Source organism: Chelonoidis abingdonii, chromosome 4 (assembly GCF_003597395.2).
Source record: "Chelonoidis abingdonii isolate Lonesome George chromosome 4, CheloAbing_2.0, whole genome shotgun sequence".
In the NCBI taxonomy this organism is placed as follows: domain Eukaryota; kingdom Metazoa; phylum Chordata; order Testudines; family Testudinidae; genus Chelonoidis; species Chelonoidis abingdonii.
The window spans coordinates 130702331-130724941 of NC_133772.1; the positions used below are offsets into that span (position 1 = coordinate 130702331).

A 22611-nucleotide genomic window follows, 5' to 3' on the forward strand; every position below is an offset into this window, starting at 1 on the left:
ATTTTTCTTTTGTGTCAGATTACTTCTCTCATTCAGGGAGAGCCTACTGCGAGTGATCCCTGGCAAGAATGATATGAAAGGCCAGAGCACAGTCCGCCTGGGAAGTGTCGTCACCAGAGATATGAATTATTCACTCATATGTTTGTGATGTCTGGACCTTTGAAATCAACTTATTAAAAGATTTTCACAGAGAGTTAGAACAGGTAGGGCAGGAAACCTGAGTTAGCCATTGATTAATTTATGTCAAAATGTACAGATCTTAGTATAACCTGGAATACCTTCCAGCCTAAGTATTCAAGTACAAATTAAACATTCTGTTCCAGCAAAAAATACAATTTGAACTTCTTTCAGCAATGCAAATTAACTCCTTTCACCAAATCGTCACATTTGCGAGTAAAGAAACAATTAGTAGCCTAACTCTCCTTATTATTAGTACTTACATTTTGAATTTTATAAAAACCTGTACAGGAAGGTGTGAGAGAATACCTGGTTGGTATGCGAACTGTTGTTCATCTGATGCCCCCTATGACCTGTTGTTAAGATGTGCACAACGAGGAATCTGTCAATTAGGACGTTACGTCCCACGACACAAGCTCCCCCATATGAGATTGTATCGTCTCCTGATTGTTGCTCTGGCAGCTGAACAGCCAGCCCATCTGAACTATGTAAACTACTTCTCATAGCAACATACTATAGACTTAAATTACTATACACTTTATCTATTCTTCTGACAATTTCATTTATTATTTAATTTTATTCTTGTTGATTCATAGTAGCCATCCGTATATCATTAATACCCATTACATTAAGGTAAATCGCTTTCTATATAGTTTAATGCAATTAGTCAATATCTATAAAAACTTGTATACATTGCTTTTCAATTCTCCACAATAAACCGTTCCAATTTAAGAATCATTATGTACTCCAAGATAAAATTCAAAGCTCTTTGCAAAATCAATAAAATCAAAGATCTAAACGTTCTTATAAGATATAATATTCAGAGAAAGTTCTACGTTCTATTCATTAATCCTGCTAGAGAAGAAGGGTATCTAACTAAGCCACTTCTACTCTAAGATCCCAAAGCTGATAAAATTAAGAACTAATTTTACGAAATCACATTATATTGGTTTCAATACTTCGTGAAATGAGAACAAAAAAGACATGCACTAACACACCCATTCACTATCATTATTAAATAATGCATAAGTAATCCCAGCTAATAAGATCTTTTGTTTAGATAGTTAAGTTAGCCTTATTTTAATCCGGGTGCTCCATATATCTAAAGTTCTTACAGCAGAGTTATTGCTCTTAATTTTTTTACATTATAGTGATCTGTCTCCATTTAAAACTAGTATTACTCTGCAAAAAGTTTTGCATTACTCTCAACCTGTTCTAAGATGCACGTGTCAAGCTTCACATTGGTAATATTCTAAAACAACTTACAATCTCGTCATCAACATTACAGATAATATCGCATTTCTCACTCATACAGTATAGATTCTTCCACATGCCAATTACCTACCTACAGTTCCTTCTCTAGGGCTTATATACATTTTATCCCGATGAAATCCGACAGACCTGTATTAGCTTATTATCCTCTTCTGCCTAGCGCTTAAACGTATCTCATGCTTAGAATTCTTGCTTCTCACGCATGCTAGATCTACCGAGTCTGACTGCGTCTCATTATTATTTCCTGTCGTTTTATTCTTCAAATGCAATATAGTTCTCGTCTCCTATTCGCTTTACATTCCTGATACTCCTCTTCTTAAAGCCTACAACTTATACCATGCGTGATGAAGTTTCCATTCACCTTCTCCCTATATTTGATTGACGAGCCTACTTTTACCTGGCTAAGTGACGAATGCATCTGACCTAAGTAGAGATCAACACGACTTCCTTATATATTCCATATTAGATGTGATAGATTCCTGCCTGAAATCCAGCATATTTTTGAGTTCTCTGATCTCTCACTTTGTCTGCAATATCAAGTCCCATACTCATGTGATCTTATTCGTTTGATCTAGAAGGTGTGATTTTACGCAGGCTCTTCATATAAAGAACAGTGTCTTTAAGATACTCTCCCTCATTTGGCCTTTTACCATGACAGGGCTGCCCTAATGAGGAACAATTATGAAAAGCGTGGTATGCTCCCTAGTTAACTTTACTTTTTTAGTTGATTATCTAATATACCGTCAATTTTGAATATTCTAGACGACATAGAAATGACTATGAACTCCTTATCTAAACCTTTCAAGTGCTCACTCCTAGAGTGAAGCTCAGTCAGATAATCCATGCATAAATTTGTATTCTTCCTCTCATGCCCCTCACTTCTCCCTCGTAAGTACGTGTGAAGCCCACTCTCTACCTTGCCTGCCTTCTCCAAGTCGTTGAGCTCTAGGCCCACATCTATCCTGTCTCCTAAAAAGGTGCCTAGCTCGTGTATTCCTACCTCAACTGCCTTAATGTCTCAGATGACTACAATTGCACCACTTCCTAAGAAACACTTCCCTCTCACCTTACCACCGTGGAAGTGACTGAGCTGGATATAGCCTATAGGAGACAGAAGCATTCGAGAGAGAGTGTCAGGCGTGTGACACAGTCACATGGTCAGATTTGGTTACTCGCACCACGTATATACATTTACTTTGATCCCATTAGTCCAGCTGTCAGAAACCCTCTCGAGCTCTAATATGTACATTATCGCCTTGTACTCACTGACTCGACAGCACTAGGCAACAGCCTCCGATGTGCTTGACGTCACATTGACTGTGGTTGCAGAAAAATGAGACTTGTCACTCCTGTAGGCAAAACTTACACGCTTGTCAGCTTTACTCACACAGCTTAAGAGTATGCACAGTCATCATCGCTTACATGTTTAGTTCATTTTCAATGTTGAAGTGGTTTGAGGTTTGTGTCTCAGTGTACAGTAAAACTCATAATTTAGCATATAACACCAGTAATCCAAAGTTTCCTAGATGTCACGTCACGGCAAGCTTGTTACCCACAACGCTAGCTCCATGTTGACCATCCTATTTGCCGACTTATCCTGCCTCCATATGCTTCTCTGTAGACATAGGTGTTGCATATGAGAGTAATGCATATGGCTAGACAATGTCTCTGTCTAGCTCTAAAATACTTATTAATAATCGCAAGTATAAACAACAAGCTACATAATACTACATACTACTATTACACGACTCACTGCCCCACTGAATCCAATAGCTAACACCATTCTACTTCAGTGGGTGACATTTTGGGCTACTAGAGTTACTTTCTAGACTGATAGCATTCAATCGATTGACTTCAGTAGTTCATTATTTTACATAACGCTTGCAACATCCATTCCCCTAAATGTTTCATCCTTAGGTTAATATCTAGTCAGCTTTTGCAAGTATCTCTTCTCAGATGCACATATTTTGTCCTTATGGCTGTACTAGTCTTCCTACAAATTTTTTTCCCTATCTGCCACTAAGGCCACGTGTTACTCCAGCAATTCAGCAGTCCTCAGTGTATAAAAACGTACCTAACGCAAGCAGCTTGGGCGTGTTGGCAGCGGGAACGATTAGTAGAGGTCCCCATATCTGCGCACACAACTACAGAACAAATATTTCGCTTGCACCGTTACCATGGTGCTTAAACTAAATCATTGGAATAAGATGTCGACACAATGTCACTACTATTCCTTATTTCAATATACAGTAAAATTAATTTATATAAGTGACCTTGGAGCCATAATCCATTGGTTCTTCAGCTCCATACTATGACAAGTTCAACACTCTAAGCATTGTCTATTAGATTCTCTCTTTAGTTAGTGTAATTTCTACTAATCATAAGTATACACACTCATCAACAAGTTGCTTATCAAGCTGATAAATATACCACTTGATTCCATGAACAGAACACTTGCTAAAATGTAAATTGCCACCAATCTGTATTAAAAAAGACCCTAAATGACCAGAAACTCCAAAGACAGTGACTCTTGAGTCATGAGTCTACTGTTAATGCCGGTCTGACACTTACGCCTCAAGTCGTTTAAAGAGCTCGCTTCCGAATACCTAAGTCGACGTTGCCTGTTCCAACTCATTACAGACACATTATAATCTCGAGTAGTAGAAGGTCTTGAAACACAACTTTCTTACTCCTACCGATCGAAGGCTATCGCGCATCAAACTCGATAGTTAACTATCAGTAATACGTTAAGTGGACCGAATATTTACGTTATTGACCTACACATCGTATTCTCTACTAAGATAAGCACCCTACGACCTTCATTATATAAAACATCCGATCTTTCGAGAATCGCCCAATCTAGGCACCCAGTAACGCGTGTGATGTCACGCACACCGATTAAACAGCCAAAAGCCGCGAAACTTTGAATTCATTTTCCTGTTTGCCCAGCGTAAGCTTCTGAAACAGCACGAAGGTGGCGATCAGTCTCAAAACCAAAAAAGAGCTCCAATGAAACATACGGTGTGCAAATTATTTAATGCGCTATTCGCGCTGTAGTGGAGTGAGCCAAATTCTCCGTATTGCTTATACCAGATGCTCCCCTTGCACGATCACACACCGCACATCCTAAGGACATTTGCAGAAAGAAATCTCTCCATGGCATACACAATCTCTGCGTGACAAGCGTAACGGTGAAGCAGATATCTCGAAGTAATGAACGTCGAATTGAGGAGGGATTCCTCTTACACTCCATGCTAGTGCCGCACAAGCATCACAGCTGTCTCTAGAAATAAGCCCATTGCATTTTTGTGCACCTCCAATGTGTCTTACGTCTCAAGATCTGACCTTCCTAGATTTCCATGTTCAGAAGACACACTCAGTTCTTCCACCCCCCCCCACCAGGTATAAGAAACCGATGGGTAACAAAAATATTTCTGACTTTTTCATATGTCATCTCCACTCTTGCAACCCCTGAATTACTGCTGGTATACGCTAACTTGCTGCGAACGTGTGCGCAGCAGGATACCGCCCTCTCCTACTCCCCAACGTCCCCCCCAGCAGCGGTGGTAGACGGTGCAATAGACTAGTAACAACTAACCTCGACTGAAATCATCACTAACATCATGTTTGACATCGACGCCAAACATTGCTGGATTTACTCACATAAATAGACAAATTCGTATACCAACCTGCCTCATCATCTATGTACTTCAGCCCCCAATCCCTTTCCTGTTAAGAAACAGATGCATATGATTATAATACAAAGCATCATGCTGGCTCATCTCCCAAATGACATCCGTTAATGTCCTGGCCTCGACTATCCACCACTGAAGCCGGAGCTTGTCTCCCCTATTTTATCTCACTTAACCACAGTCTTATTACTTCTTGCATCTTAATATCGACACTATAATCGGGCTAGGACAAACTGCGCACCGTGGCTGATACCAGTCACAGCCTCGAGACGCGACAGCAAAGGATCATGTTGATTGATTCAGGGATTCACCCTCATCTGTGAATTATGACACGAGATGCCAGTAACACCTCCCTCTCATAGACATCTTCCCTATGAAAATAGATCTCGTACCCGTTCAATTTTAGACACATCCATGAAATGAAGTAGGATTGACTCTTATGAGAAGTCACCAAATGATCTGATAATCCACTCCCCTGCTTTTGCGTTTCCCCCCGCCGGCCTTCTCAGCCAGGGCATTCATACGATTGCACGACCTACAGGAGGAGGAAATAACCGTCATCTCCCCATGCCGTTTTCTCCGGCACGAGACGTACAGAACGACCGTAACCATCTCTGCTATCATGTGCAAAAGCAAGTATGCTCGTTGTAGCGCTGTATTATCGCTCTTCGTCCCTGCATCCAGTACACATATGGTTCCGGAAAAAAAAAAAAAAGCTAACGGCTTCTATGGTTGCCTCTATGCTCTGCAGGCAATCCAGCGAAAAACGCGCGGAAAGGATTGTACTATGTTTTCCAGAAAGAATGACTGACGACATTTACCCAAACCACCGCACAATAATACAATTAAGATTCAACCCTGAATTCCAAGGGGCGGGGGAGACTGCGGGAACTATGGGATAGCTACGGAAGTGCTACCCACAATGCAACGCTTCAGAAATCGACGTTAGCCTCGGAGCATGGACGCACAACGCCGAATTACTGTGCCTAGTGTGGCCGCATGAAATCGAATTTATAATATCAGTTTTATAAAACCGATTTTAGCTAATTCGATATTATCCCGTAGTGTAGACGTGGCCTAAGAGTTAATCCTTCCCACTCTTTTCCAACTAAAACTTCAGCAAGGGATTGTGCTGTGCTTTCTGCCCAGAATTCTCCAAATGCTAACTTCAAACCTCTGGGTTCTCTTACAACTGTGCACTGCTGCCTTTCCCTAGCTGTTCCCAGAGTACTGCAACTTCCCTTCATTTGCTGAACAAATGTAGTAGCCTTTTTAAAGTTAATAAATCTAAGATTTGTGCTTTATCAGTTAGCCCTGCTGGTCAAACTGCCTCAGTAGGTCCTGAGAAGGAATTTGGGCTTGCTAACTGAAAACAAATTGAGAGTCTAGTAGATATAACTGGACATGAAAATAAGCCTTGTAAAAATACTTTAAGGATAATCAACAGTTAAGCATTTCCATATATCAGTTGATGATGTTTGTGAATTGTATCTAGCAGACTGTATTTGATTAAAAATGGCTACAATTCACGCTCTTTTTTCTTTGCAACACGTACAAAAACAATATCCCCCAAAGCAGGCTTACACTCGGACATGAGATGGGAAACTTGTATATTTATAAAAGCCATCTCCCTTTGCTTAAAGTAGGGAGCTGTGCTCATAAGCTGGTACGGTATAACAACATTTGAAACAGACGAGACAAGATTTATCTGGGTAGTCAAGAAATGAAATGAACACCAATATTACAGCATTACACTGAAACAAATCACAGTAATTAGTGCTTTGAATTCAAGCCTATATTTTCTTTAGATTTTTCATAAATTATTGATCCACCTTTCTCATTAAAGCAGAATGGCATACTCTTGCAGTAAATGGACAAGTGACTGCAACATTTATATAATCAAATATACTCTGCATCTGGTAATGAAAACATGTTTGTGTGTAGAATACCCCTTCTGAATTAACATGTCTGCAAAACAGATTTACTAGCTGAACCACATTCACTTTCTATTGTCTCTAAACCACGGCTCTCCTCTGCCACATCATCATGCAATCCAATATTTCACACCCATCATATTAAGCAAAATATTTTTCAAGACCGTATATCACCTATTGTGCATTAGAATATTTCTTGACTATAATGAGATGTAAATAAACTGTCTGACTTACCTTATTTTCTCCATTTCTGTCGCAGAGGCCTACAAGAAATCAAATAATAGGAGCAAGTGAATGAAAGAAAACATTCACTCAGCAGATTTATGCATAGTTTAGGCTTTCCAAATGGCTTTCGACAAGTGTCTACAAAGCATCAGAAAACGAATCCCATATCTGCATTAGCAGAAAATAACATGGACAGATTAACTCAGAAATAATGCAGCACGCTGCAGAAACACTGTATACCCAGGAGCCATGGGCAACAGAATGACTCAGTTGTAGCGCTGAGGCAGAAAATGAAAAAGCAAGTAACAGGTTACTGTGCCTATTGGATTTCATAGGAAAAAGTTGAAATGCAGAGCTAGCCTGTGGTGGTAAGCACCGTGGAAGGATTCTGCTGGCTGTTGAAATCAAGCGATTTAATCTTACGCTAATTTGAGTTCAATTAATCTGTTTCAGATATCTTGCCAGATGGAATGGCCACAAGCATAGCATCCTTAGCAGAAGTTTTGAGTAATCAAATTAGTTTTTGCAAGTAATATTCTGTCTTTACAATGAGCAGCTCAGTACATGTATTTTGTATATTAACGTGCTTAGCAAGTTCACTGCTTAGAACTCTTTTAGATATTCGATTCCCATTTAGCATATTTCTAACATAGAATTCTATTAACCCTTTGATTTCTTTTTACCATAGCTGTAGCATAGAACCTGTTTGTTAATTCTTTGCTTCCTGCTTACCATATCTGTAGCCTTGAACCATATAAAAATGTGATTCATGCTTACTACATCAGTAGCCTATAATTTAATTAGCCCTTTTGATTTCTATTTACAGTATAGATGCTCTAGGACATTGTTAACCCTTTGACTCCTGCTTATTCATCGCATAGAATCTCATTAACCTTCCTGATTTCTGTTATATCAATAGCATAGAATGTTATTAGCTCTTTGGTTTCCTAGTCATCATTATCTAGCACAGAGCCTTTGAATCCTACTTGCGATACCAATAACACTGAACCTCCTTAACCCTTTGGGCTCCTGTTTATTGAAACCAGGGAATGAAAACTCAGAGCAATTCTGCAATCCCAAGATTTTAAGATCAATTTTACTTAAATTTCCGCATCCCAAAAATCTCACACTGAAAGCATTACCTATTAATCATGGGTTCTTTAAACATCATTGATTGATTAACTATTGTATTAAATATAAAATAGATAAAAATTAAAAATAGATAAATGCAAATTGTCATAAACAGATCAGAAAAGTTAATAGCACAGAAGTACTTTATATCTCTTTGACTATAAAGGGTTAACAAGTTCAGTAGCCTGGCTGTCAGCTGACCAGAGAACCAATCAGGAGACAGGATACTTTCAAATCTGGAGGGAGCAAAGTTTCTGTGTGTGCTGTTAGTTTTTGGTTGTTGTTCACTCTGGGGGCTCAGAGGAACCAGACGAGCAACCAGGTTTCTCTCCAATCTCCCTGATACAGGTTCTTATAAATTCAAAATAGTAAGTACTAATAAATAAGGTGAGTTAGGCTTATAATTGTTTTCTTTATCTGCAAATGTGCATTTGGCTGGAAGGAGTTTAATTGTGCATTTGGCTGAAAGAAGTTCAAATTTGTATTTTTGCTGAAAGAATTTTAATTTGTACTGAATACTTAGCTGAGGGTATTCCAGTGTCTTAGCTAAAGACCTGTACCTATTCCATTTTAAATTTACAAAGGTAATTTTTGCTATTTTTCTCTCTTTAAAAGTTTCTTGTTTAAGAACCTGATTGTTTTTTATTCTGGTGAGACCCAGGGGACTGGGTCTGATTCACCAGGGAACTGTGGGAGAAAGAGGAAAGGGGAGAGAGAGGCTGATTCTCTCTGTGCCAGGATTACTTCTCTCGGAGGGGGAAAGAGAGGAGGAGAGGCGAATTGTCCTCTCTCTGTTTGTGATTCAAGGAGTTTGAATCACACAGTGATCTTCCAGGGTGACCAGGGAGGGAAGGCCTGGGACGAGCATGGTTGGGGAAAGGGTTTTCTTTCCTTGTGTTAAGATCCAGAGGGTCTGGGTCTTGGGGGTCCCCAGGCAAGGTTTTTGGGGGGGACCAGAGTGTACCAGGCACTGGAATTCCTGGTTGGTGGCAGCGCTACGGGTTCTAAGCTGGTGATGAAGCTTAGAGGAATTCATGCTGGTACACCATCTTTTTGAACGCTAAGGTTCAGAGTGGGGATTGTACCATGACACAAATGTAACTGTTAGACAGCAGGATTCACTTGTCAAATAGCCAGGAAAACATTTAAAGTGGCAAAGTGTTGGTTATTCTGTGTTGTTTTTCCCCCTCCTTCCACTCATATACTTTTGATTTGCCTATTACATGAAGCCGTCAGTCCTGTACATGGATACATAATAATCTCTGATGAAATGTACAGACGCCCCCGATTTATGCAATCGTTCTGTTCCAGAAAGCCTTGCGTAACTCGGATTTTGCGTAAGTTGGAAACATATACCCACACGTTACGCAAAAATTTCTGCAACTCGAAAATCCTATTTCTGGTTTATGGAACTTTTTCCATAAGTGTGAGTTTGTGTAAATCAGGTCTTGTGTAACCCGGGGAGCGTCTGTATGAAGAATCATAGCGAATCCAGTGATTCATTCTTGACTATATCCTGGTGTGCAAGATGTCAGCTGCAGGAAAAGCCCTTTCTAGCTACATTCTCATGGATGTAATGCACATAATGCAGTCACAGCATGTTTCCTGGAAGCCCGAGACAGTCAGTTTGCATGAACTGGGTAGTTTAAGTGGCACTGGTTTAAAGATTAGCCTCTAGGGTTTTTCTTTGGCTGTGGAATGCTGGTGTATGGAGTGGTGTCTTATGGGATATCACTTGATTTCCCATGCCACTACCCTCAAAAAAGACTGCAGTCAAGGGAGACTGGACACAGCTCCTTTAGGGTTATTCAGTGCTGCTGTGAGCCTGAGCTGGAGGGGTCACTGCATGCCACGAGTGGGATGAGTTCATTGCTTCCACGCTGCTGCTAGTTTTTGCTGGCATCAGGGGAAGTGACTGACCTTCAGACACTTGTCTGGTACTTTGTTTTCTAGTTTTATTCAAGGGGCTGGGAGGGATGGTTTGTGTAGTTAAAAATGAAGGACTGAGAATAAAGAGTTCTGGGCTCTTTTTCTGACTGTGCTGCTGACCTAATGTGTGAATTTAGGTGAGAGACTTACATATTTTGTTGTGTCGCAGTTTCCCTCATCTGTAAAGTGGGAATAATTACATTTAGAACATAAGAGTAGCCATACTGGGTCAGACCAAAGGTCCATCTAGCTCAGTATCCTGACTTCCGACTGGCCAATGCCAGTTGCCCCAGAGCGAATGAACACAACTGGTAATGATCAAGTGATTCATCCCCTGTCGCCCATTCCCAGCTTCTGGCTAACAGAGGCCAGGGACACCATCCCTGCCCATCCTGGCTAATAGCCATTGATGGACCTATCCTCCATGAATTTTTAGTTCTTTTTTTGAACCTATTATAGTCTTGGCCTTCACAACATCCTCTGGCAAAGAGTTCCACATACTGACTGTGCGTGTGTGGAAAAATATTTTCTCTCTTTTTTTTTTTTTTAAACGTTCTGCCTATTAATTTCATTTGGTGACCCCAAGTTCATGTGTTATGAGTAAATAACACTTCCTTATTTACTTTCTCCACACCAGTCATGACTTTATAGACCTCCTTCATATCCCCCCCAAGTCGTCTCTTTCCAAGCTGAAAAGTCCTAGTCTTATTAATCTCTCTTCATACGGAAGTCGTTCCATACCCCTAATAGTTGTTGTTGCCCTTTTCTATACCTTTTCCAATTCCACTATATCTTTTTTGGGATGAAGTGACCACATCTGCATGCAGTATTCAAGATGTGGGCATATCATGGATTTGTATAGAGGCAATATGATATTTTCTGTCTTATTATCTATCCCTTTCTTAATGATTCCCAACATTGTTAGCTTTTTTCACTGCTGCTGCACACTGAGTGGATGTTTTCAGCAAACTATCCACAATGACTCCAAGATCTCTTTCTTGAGTGGTAACCGCTAATTTAGCCCTCATCATTTTATACATATAGTTGGGATTATGTTTTCCTATGTGCATTACATTGCATTTATCAACACTGAATTTCATCTGCCATTTTGTTGCTCAGTCACGCAGTTTTGAGAGATCTCTTTGTAGTCTGCCTGGGACTTAACTATCTTGAGAAATTTTGTATCTGCAGATTTTGCCACCTCACTGTTTACCTCCCTTTTCCAGATCATTTATGAATATGTTGAATAGGACTGGGCCAAGTATGACTCTGGGGGCCACCACTGTTTACCTCTCACCATTATGAAAACTGACCATTTATTCCTACCCTTTGTTTCCTATCTTTTAACCAGTCACCAATCCATGAGAGACCCTTCCCTCTTCTCCCATGACAGCTTACCTACTATCCCTCATCAAAAGTGCCATAAGGCTTAATCTGATACTTTTGTGAGCCACTTTTGAGATGCTCAGATGGAAGGGAACAGAAAAGCACTTCAACTTACATAGTAAACGTTGTGAATTTATATCATCTCATGTGTTTGTATAATGTCGAGCACAACTGGGCCCTGATACTGATTTCTGGAGCTCTGGTTGCTACCACATTACGACTGGTAGGAATAGTAATCATTTAAATTCAAATTGTTGAAAAGCTTTTATGCATGGAAATGAGTGGGGTTTTTTGGCTGCAGACCTTCCATGTTAGCAAGGAGGCTTGTATTAGAAGGTCAATAACAAAGATGATGTTTGGGTTAGACTATTGCAATGTCCTCTGCACGGAGCTAAAAATTAAATTGATTGGCAAGTTGAATTGCTGCAGAATATCACTGCCCGCCTAGGGAGCCTGATAGAGAACACATAACACCTATGTTTGGGGACGTGCACGGGTTGCCTATGAGCTCCTGTGAGGCAGGTTTTAAGATGTTGGTTTTCAGTTATAAGGCCTGGATTCTCCGAATTGCAATGCCTAACTTCTAGGCACGTAGGAATAAGTCTGTGATCCAAAAAGCCTGACTTAGGTGCCTATGCTCCTACAATGAATGGCAACTAGGAATAGGATCCACAAAAGGCAGCACACTCGGTATGGAAACTGCTCAGCTAGCCAATGGGCGATGTGGACCACATGGCTGGGTGCCTGTCTCTGCTTGCAATCCAGAGCTGGGAACCCCTCTATTGTAGTCAGGCAGCTTAGGGTGTACGTAGCTGTGTAAATTCCACATTAGGTGCCACTGCATCCTACAAAAATCCTGCTGGGCTGCTGCCTAACCCTGTAGGTACCTAAATTCACTTGACACCTACATTTTCACTCTAAAAAGTTCCCTAGGTGCCTACATTTCTGCCTCTGCGCATGCATGCTGCAACCTCATTCTAGGCCACGGCAACTTCTGGCACGCAGCTCACCAGGGTAAGCACACTGGAGGGCCAGGCCAGTTTGTTTACCTGCCGCATTGGCAGGTTTGGCCAATCGCAGCTCCCACTGGCTGCCGTTCGCCATCCCAGGCCAATGGGGGTGGCGGGAAGCTGCAGCCAACACATCTCTCTCCTGCACCGCTTCCTGCTGCCCCTATTGGCCTGAGAGGGCGAACGGCAGCCAGTGGGAGCTGCAATTGGCCAAACCTGCCAATGCGGCAGGTAAACAAACTGGCCTGGCCCGCCAGCGTGCTTACCCTGGTGAGCTGCATGCCAGAGGTTGCCGACCTCTGTTCTAGGCATCTCCTGCCTAAGCCCCAGAGCGAGCTAGGTAGGTAAAGGCCTATCTCACCCATGCTGCTCAGAAGCTACCTAGCAGGGTCCCTACCAGATTTTGAAGGGGGGAGGAGGAGGAGGAAGTGCCCACCTCATTACTTCATGAGACCTACATTCAATTCTCTCCTCAGGCAGAGGGCCATTTGGGACCACCTTTTCATCTGAATGTGGCGTCTCACTGCAGGACGGCGAGAGGAGGACAATACCTTGTTTAGGAGTTGTGCTCTGCTTTTTTTTGTGGAGAGGAGAAGATATGTTATCCCTCTCTTCACCCAAAAGTGAAGAGAGGGATAACATAGGGCATAATTCAACACCTACTGAAGTCCATGGGAAAAATTCCCTTTCCAATTTAATGGACGTAGGATCAGGGATATAGTCTGAGTTTCTGCCTGAGTAGCAAGAGCACAACATTATGGGGAAGAGGAAGACAAGTTCACTTAAATTGGCCAGTATTTGACTTACTTGTTTTTTCTTTTTTTAGTGTTGAGGAGGCCAGTGAATTTTATTTCTGTGGTGGTGAGAGTAGTAAACAAGGTGCCACTGACAGAACTTCCTGGCACATCATCTGTTAGTAGCCCACAAGTTTAACATCCTATCAGTTTCATTTCAGCACTTCCATTGTGCCCATAGTTGGAATAAAGATTTAGAGAAACCAGCGTAGCCTTTTCTTAGTTTTGTTTCTATGGGGCATTAGTGTCACAAGGTTTAACCCTATCTGATTATATGCAGTCTGTGTATTGTATATATCATTTTCCAGAGGATTATCTGTTCAGGCTCGAAAGTACCATTCAAGATGTCCTCAGGACTAGACTGAACTTTAATCTATGTTAATTTTAGTGGAACTGGATAAAGTATACTGTTGCTTTTGATTGGCTTCACCATACTGAATGCAGTGGATGAATTTGTACCAAAGAGAAAGTATTTCCATGAGATTTAAGGGAAAATATTAAGAAAATTCAGCTTTTAAGTGTGATATTCTGGGCACATCCAACAAGAATTGATATCTTCATCTCTTTGACAGCTAGGAGATGAGACATAGTATAAGAATTCTTTGCCAACAAAAGTTTATTTCTGTTATAACTGAATAATTTAAGGATCGAATTCCTCTCCTAAGAGAAAATTGAGGCTATCTGAAGCTTTCCTCTTGAAACTTGGGGAGGTCTAGGAATTCCCACAGCATCATAAGGTAAAAAGAAATTTCCAGTATAATTCTCACTTTATAAACCTTTGTGTTCCAAACCCAGTACCTCAAATCTATATGAGCATCAAAGAAATCAGAAGGGAGATCATAAATACTTTTCAAATGTAACCTATGGTTCTCCCCTGAATACTGAAGAAAAATGTAACATTTTCAGGTTGTTTTACTGCACAACATTCTAGGATTTTCTTCTTGCTTTCTTAATGGACCATGAATACTTTAAGTCTCAGGGCCAGATCAGCAGCAAGTATATATCAATATAGCTCCTGTGAAGTTGAGATTTGCTGATCTACATCAGCTGAGGGTCTGCTCATTGGTGACTCATTCAGTGAGTTCAGTTCATTCCTTTCTTACTTTTCCTTTCACTTTTCCTCATTTTTTTCTATCTGGGTTATTGTGGAGCAGATCCTCAGCTGGTATAAATTGTGCTCCATTGACTTCAGTTAAACTATAGGCCAGTTTATGCCAGGTGAGGATCTGTCCTTATGTTTCTGGTTTTACTTAGCAAACAATCCAGGGAAACCTGCACAAGAGGCCACCCATATTAGACAATCAGCAAATAGTGCCCTCTTAAGAGGCCACTATAGGGGCCCCAAAGGTACTGAATACAATTATCCTTCACCTTATAAGCAGACCATTTCAGTTAATCAGCTTTCATACCTACTGTACACTCTCTTCCAAACTCTGATTTCATCTGTGCAGTATTTGCCTCATCTGGCTTGTTAATCATTAATTAATGAATAAATTAATCATTTATTATTTGGATTGCACTAGCACCAAGAAGGCCCAGTTGAGACTGGTGCCCCACTGTGCTAGGAGGTGTACAAATATCTAGTAAGAGGTATTTCCTGCCCTGAAGAGCTTATAATCTACAGTGTCACCACAAACATATGTACACTTACACTGTTTTCACTTTCTCTACCATGCTGGGATACAACAACAGGGCTTGCATTTGGCTTTACTGTCAGTGTCATACTATGCTCCAGGACTACAAAAGGTTAAAATAAAAAACGGTGTAACAGCATTACATATCCCAGTCACCATTCTGCAGTGCACTTGCAGCAAGCTTGGCTTGAGATGACCCCACAAAGAACAATGCATCTGAAAATATTGTGAGTAGATGCCAAGGAGCAAGAAGAAAATCAAACAGACCACCTGAAGCACATACCTCTTAAGCTAGCACTTGGCATTATTTACCTACATTGCCAATATACTTGTGTGGGTGTATATAATGTATACATTGTAATTATAGATTTCACTTCTGAATTAACATCAAGGTATTTCAGCACAGCTGTTTAAAACATTTTAAAAGTTTGCATTTGTCAGAAGGTGTAGAAAGAGGTGTCAGAGAGACTAGGAAGTAACTATGGCATTGCAAGTACCACTGCAGTAACTCTTGGCAGATATTGATTTTATGGGTGGCCATTATAATAGCCTTTGGGAGCAAAGCCTGTGTAAAGCATAACATATGGGTCCTAAGATAGTTGAAATAAACTCATGTACATATATATATGATTATATACTGGAGATGAATATAGTGGAATAACTTAGTTTCCCTATTTGTAGCTAGCACTACAAAAATTCTGCACCCTATATTCTTAAATTCTTGGCTAATGCAAAGTATACATTTTCTTATCTATCTATAACTAAGTGTACTCACATCATAGTATTGTTATGGCATGAGTCACCATGTGGTACTGTTGAACATAGTCTTAAGTTATTTTTCTTAGCACATGAACACTGTTCAGTCTTCGAAGAAATATTTGTATTATTTTGTAATCTTCATTTTGGGGGGAGCTGTAGCAAGCAGCAAGAAAATTTGCATTTTGACTTAAATTCCTAATCAGAGTCCATTCTGAAGGCAAAGTAGCTTCCAGGGAACTGTGCAGTGGTGTTTTAGCTGAGATTCCTGGAAGAGGGGGATTGCCTGTAGGCTATTTGTGACACCTGTTCAAGGACTAGTGTTTACAGTGCAATCTAAACAAATTGCATGAATAATATATCTGGATGCTATGTCACTGATGTCCCCTCTAAAAGGAATCTGATTTGCAAGGACTCAACACCTACTGTGACATGACAGAGGTAACAATATGCATTTGATTCACATTCTCTTTATCCCAGTCCCAAACAACATTTATCATACTTCAAAGCCAAGCCAATGATGCTATGCTTATTTCTGGAGCAATGGGTGCTCTATTTTAAGTAAAAAGTCATTGGCCTGTGATACACCATTTGGGTTTGTGCCTGCAATTGTTTTAAGAAGAAAATCTTACTTAACAGATGAAAGAATGAGATCAGAGATTTAATATTAAGGAGATCTTTGATCTTCCTCTTCCAATTAGTCTTTGCTGTTTTTTTTTTTTAAAAAAAAGATATGCTCTAGTTCAAAAGGAATAATTTGGGAGAAGTTCTATAGCCTGTGTTTATATGGGAAATTAGACTAGACAATCACAAAGGGCTCTTCTGGCCCTGGAATCTACAAAGGGAACAGCATTATTGTCCAGACACTATAGAAGAGATTTAAAACAAAAAACCTCTCCAATTCTGCAGTTAACTGGGATGCAGAAGTGCCAGGTTACCTTAATTAACGGAAATGGTTCAAATTACCTCTCTGGAGAATGTATCAGTAACAGGAGGTAGAAAACTGAGGATCAAATTCCTAGAAGTGCTGTCAATTGATGCCAGCACTATTTTCACTTTTAGAAGTCAATCCTTTTATGTATATGGTTGCCCGCGATAACTGGGGACTGGACTCAGTAACCCAGAACGTCCCTTCCAGTCCTGTATCCCTCTGTTTTGTACGTATAATCCCCACTGATGTTAAACAGAGTAGATGTGTGCAAAAAGGAGAGAACAGGCTGGCTGTTCATTAAGATGGTTAATGTGATATTTGTAGTCTTAAAACTATGTGAGTCATATCCAGTGTTAAAACTTGAAACATAAGTTCATTTGGAGTGAACATAGCAAGACCAAGTCTGCTTGGTTCTATTTTGGACTCTGCCACTGACTAACAATTTGAATGAGTGCAACCATACTGGCCCCAATTCAGCATGCCACCCCTATTTAGAAAAACTTTAAACCTGTTAAAATCAATGGGACTTAAGCATGTGCTTAGTTATGCAAGCATGTGGGCTTGTGTGCCTTGGTATACTCACTCAATTGTAAAGTAGATTTTAATAATACCCATCTCAGTGGGTAGTTGATGCTCACAAGACCGATTAACTAAAGTTCGTGAAGTTTCTTTCCCGATCCACTTGGAGGTGCCTGGATACATAGGGAATATATAGACTGAGTAATCAAAGTTACTTATATATGACTCCATCACTGTGGTGTCTGAGCACCTCAGTCTTTACAGTATTTTTTCTCACAACACCCTTCCGAGGCAGGGAAGTGCTCTTATTTCCATTTTACAGATGGGGAGCTGTGGCACAGTGAAGCTAAGTGACTTTGCCCAAGGTCAAACAGGAAGCCTGTAGCAGAGAAGGGATGTGAAGCTAGGTCTTCCAAATATTAAACTAATGTCTTGATCACTGGATCATCCTCTCTTCATCTCACTTTAGGTAGGCTGTGCAAGTGAGAGATGCTCTCCCTGCTCTCTTCCCCATGCATTCTCACAAGGGTCAGACACAATCTAGCCCTAATGTTCAGGTAAATAACGTGCTACCTGTTTAGAATGCACAAAAAAGTCTGAAACCCACACACCTTAATTAGCAAAGATTTTTGGCCTTTTGCCAAGCTGCAAGGCTAGCCATTGAGTCCTGTAGTGTCTTTGTGAAATGTTTGAGTAAGGTGAGCTCTGTGCTGGACTTAGATGGCATCTTAATTGCTGCAAGGTCATAAGAGGTCTTCTCTTCATATTCAGTGTGTTCTTCATCAGTGTTCTTCGGTAGTGCTTTTTTCCTGAAGTTTAAAGGAGTCTGTTCTTACTCTTACACTAGAGTTGTTAAGTTTTATTGTGGATACATTAAACCAGACTCTGGAGATTCCTTTGTCAAAAAGGAAGCTGTATTGTTAAAATTACATGTGGTTTCTCAGACATCACGTTTCTCAGGAATATTTAGCCAGTATTATCTAGCAGTTTCACTTGCCAATCTTTCCTTATGCAATGCTATTTTTGGACAATTTTGATCCAGTTAGATTTAAATAGTCTAGTTGTCAAGGCAAGAAAAAGATGGTTAAGGTTGAATTTGTCAATGATTCAGCCATGCGTGTTGTCACAAATGCTATTCAGTCCCCACAGTGGGGGACAGATGCTACATTCAGAATGGGAGACACAGCTGTAGTATAATAGTTGTATTGTACTAGGGGATTTGAGAACTAAATATATCTATCTATCTATCTATCTCAGTTATAAACCAGCCAGGATCATTAACTGTTTGAGAGCATTGTCAAGTGAGCTTCTTTGAATAGTGTGAGTAAAATCTTGCCTCCTTTGCATTCAATGGCAAAACTCCCATTGACTTCAATGGGGTCAGGATTTTATCTCATATCCCATTTCTTTCATACAGCTTTAGAATTTTTGCATCTAACAAGCATAAAGGTAGAATGAAGTCAACTTTGATTTCAGAGCTAAAATGGCTCAGGAAAAGAATGTTATTCTATACGGGCACTGGATGAGAAATACAAAGATTAAGCACAGTATCCAGGGCTCAGTCCAAAGCGTATAGGAAGTCAATAGGAAGACTGACCTCACTGGGTTTTGGACGCTGTGAGATTATGTTGAGAAATCAAAAAAGTAACTCTTAGAGTAATAAAAGCTCTTTTATGCCTTTCTAGTCCATGTGGAAACTCCACCAGAGAGGTCCTTTGGGGCCATCTGCCTGTCCCAAGTCAGGATAAAGGAGGAGGGTTGGGCATGGGGCTAGCAAGTCCACCCCGTAAAAAGTCAACCTTCTACAGAAACGCCAACAATAGAGACAGAGACTTTTACCCTGGAAAAAGAAGGGTCTTCAACTCGAAGATGCATGACGCTAGGTGGTGAAAGCCATGAGGAAGCCACTAAACCGATTACCCTTCTTGCAACCAGGAGGATTACCATAGGCACATGGAACGTGAGGACCATGTACGAGTCAGGAAAGACGGCGCAGGTTGCAGCAGAGATGAGGAGCAACAACCTGACCCTATTAGGCATTAGCGAAACAAGATGGACGCAAGCTGGACAGAGACGACTGTTGACAGGAGAGCTGTTGCTGTATTCAGGACATGAAGAGAGCGACGCACCCCACACACAGGGAGTAGGCTTCATGTTGTCCAAGCAGGCACAGAGAGCACTGATTGGTTGGGAGGCACATGCTCCCAGGATCATCACAGCATCCTTCAGAACTAAAATGAAGAGGATTAAGATGAATGCTGTTCAGTGCTACGCTCCAACTAATGACAGCGAAGAGGAGGACAAAGATTGTTTTGGTTGTCCTCCAGGTTTCAGAGTCTGTTGTAAAAATAACCATCAGGAAGATCCAGACCTTCATTAATAGCTGCCTCAGAAGGATTCTCCAGATTCGCTGGCCAGACACCATCAGTAACATCCACCTCTTGGAGAGGACCCGTCAACTCCCAGCAGAGGAATAAATCAGAAGGAGAAGGTGGGGTTGGATAGGACATACATTACGCAAGCAGCCAACTAACATCACCAGACAGGCACTGTGGTGGAACCCCCAAGGCAAGCGGAAAAGAGGCCGTCCAAGAAATACCTGGCAACACGACCTTCAGGATAGCAAAAAAAATGGGCTATACTTGGAACCAGCTAGAGGGAATGGCCCAGGACAGAGGACTCTGGAGATCTGTGGTTGGCGGCCCATGCCCCAATTGGGGTGACGGGCATAAGTGAGTGAGTCCATGTGGAACATAGAACCTTCACCACTGCCTTCCATCTTTGGTGGTCTCCTGCCACCGTCTTAGCTTCTTCCTGGGTCATTTTGATAGTTTTCAAATATGCTTTTATTTGCATCTCCATGTCATTCATGGTCTTATTGCCTTTTGCCCTCAGTCTAATCCCTGTCTTGTTATGTTGTTCAGATCTTTCCTCCACACATGGCCTAGCCATCCCCGTTTTTGTTCTGCAATTCTCTGTCCTATCAGTTTGTTTTGTCATCCTCCAAAGTTCTTCATTTGTGATTTTTTTTTCTGGATATCTGATAGAGGATTTGTCTAAGGCAGTTGTTTATGAGAACATGGAGTGTAGCTAGTAAGATCTTTAATAAGTGTCCTAGTTTCAGTGCCATTTAGTAAGATCAACTTTTACAATGGAGTTAAATATTCAAAAATTTGTTTGGAGGGCAAGATTTCGGTTTCTCTACGTTGGCTTTGGAACTGCGAAAGCATGTCTGACTTGCACTGTTCTAGCTTTAATATCTTCATCTGTTCCATCTGTTGTACTTACAATGCTGCCAAGATAAGTGAACTATCAGACCTCTTTCATGCCACTCCCAGATAGTGTTATTGGTGGTTCTTGTTGGTGTGTTGATTCTCACCATTTTAGTTTTCTTGGTGTTGATTTTTCCATCCTAGAGATCATTTGTTTTACCTTAGATGTCTCTCTGGGTATGAGATAGATGATGTCATCTGCAAAGTCATGATCCTCAGACTTCTCGGTGGAAGGCCACTGCATGCCCCTTGGTTGTTCTGTACTCTCCCTCATTATCCAGTCTATTACCAGTAAACAGATCATGGGTGACATAAGATGTTGTCTGACACTGTAGTAACATCAAATGGCTTAGTCAGTTCACTGTTATGTATTACTGGGCATGCTTATATTTTCATAGAAGCACTGAATAATGTTCACAAATTTCGGAGCGATGTCATGCAGTGTAGCAGCTTCCATAAAATTGTTCTTTCCCCTGTATCAGAGGTTTTTGGAAATATATAAAATTCCAATAAAGCTATTGGTTTGACAGTCCTGTGATGATACATAGGGGTAGTATTTGATTTATGGATGATTTCTCATGTCTGAACCCTGCCTGTTCTTGTCATAACTTTGAATCTATCACTTTCTTTTTGTCTAGAATAATACAGTATGTATAAATACTTTACTTGGGATAGACAGCAATTGAATGCCCCTCCAGTTTTTACACTGACCATGATCATCTTTCTTTGGCAGTTTCACTATGATTCTTTTCCTTCTTCCCATATCTTTTGTAAGAGACTGATTAAATGTCTACTGTGTTCAAGTTTGCCTTAAGAACCTCCCTTGGAACGTTATCTGGATCTTTCCAGACTCCTAGAGAAATAAAAGCTATGTCTCTTATTAGGTGAAGAAAGCATTAGCTACTCCATGAACATATAGGTCTCCAAAGTAGTCCTAAAGTTACTGATCCAGTACAGCACATAGGCACATGCATAACATTGAGCACATGAGTTGTTCTGCTGAAGTTAATGGGTTCTCATCTTTAGCACAATTTGTCAGTCACAAAACACAATCATCAGAAACCTAGCATCAAATCTTAAACTGTGAATTCTGAGAAAAAAATCTTAGTGATTAAGGGAACCGGGTAATAGAAAGCTCTGATTTAGAAGGCATTTGACTCCTCTACTTCAGTGAACCTAAAAAATAGCAGCCATGGTCAGTTAGAGCATAGAGCTCCATAACGGCAACTGAAAAAATTTCAGTGGCATTAGTTTGCATATGCTAGGACCTGTATCTGCGGGGAAAGAAATGCATTTACTGCCTTGGTGGTAATAACTAGCGAAGCACATTGAATCTTGCAATGAGCTCTGTGTGGGTGAACCCCGTGCAGGATCAGGGCCGTGGTATGTAAGATGGGATTTCATATTGCAATTCTGATGCAGGTGAAACTCTCACTGAAGACAGTTGCTCCCAGCTGACTTTAATGGTACTCTGCCTCTGAGTACTGTAGAATCCAGCTCAATATGCTCAAACTAAGCTTGCTCTGCCTCGCTAAATCTAGTATCAGTGCACAAACAAATAATTGATGGTCAAGCATGGACCATTTAAAGAATGTAAACAAATACACACTTGGTGAAATTAAACTAATCTGGCATTTGTAGAACAGGAGCCTGTCTGTTAAAGTTACTCTTGCTAGTTGTGCCAGACTTGAGAGTCTGGTTTTTTTGCCAGGGTATTATATGCAACTTGGAAGATTTACAGGATTGAAGTAACAGTCTCCTAGCAACAACATATTCTCTGACTCTCCTCTTTGATAACCATTAAAATATATGTTAATTGCACCAGATATTACAAAATGAAATGTTGAGTTCCATAACTAATGAAATGAGGAATTTTGATTTACATCTTCATTTCAGAAGAACAATGCATTGGGCTGGAACTGCAACATGGTTACTAGGATACCTCCATG

The 22611-nt window shown here is 40.6% G+C and overlaps 1 protein-coding gene across 6 annotated transcripts in view; it reads right to left on the minus strand.

Moving 5' to 3' along the window:
• Positions 1-22611, minus strand: part of BEGAIN (brain enriched guanylate kinase associated) — a 263709-nt gene that overhangs the window by 175340 nt on the left and 65758 nt on the right. For 3 of the 6 annotated variants that reach the window (XM_032763503.2, XM_032763500.2, XM_032763501.2), the window contains exon 2: positions 7310-7338. In XM_032763503.2, coding sequence (XP_032619394.1) covers positions 7310-7323 — 14 coding nt within the window. In that variant the 5' untranslated portion in view covers positions 7324-7338. Of the gene's footprint in view, positions 1-7309; positions 7547-22611 lie in introns of those variants that run through there. The other 3 variants (XM_075064616.1, XM_032763502.1, XM_075064615.1) reach the window with 1 other exon arrangement.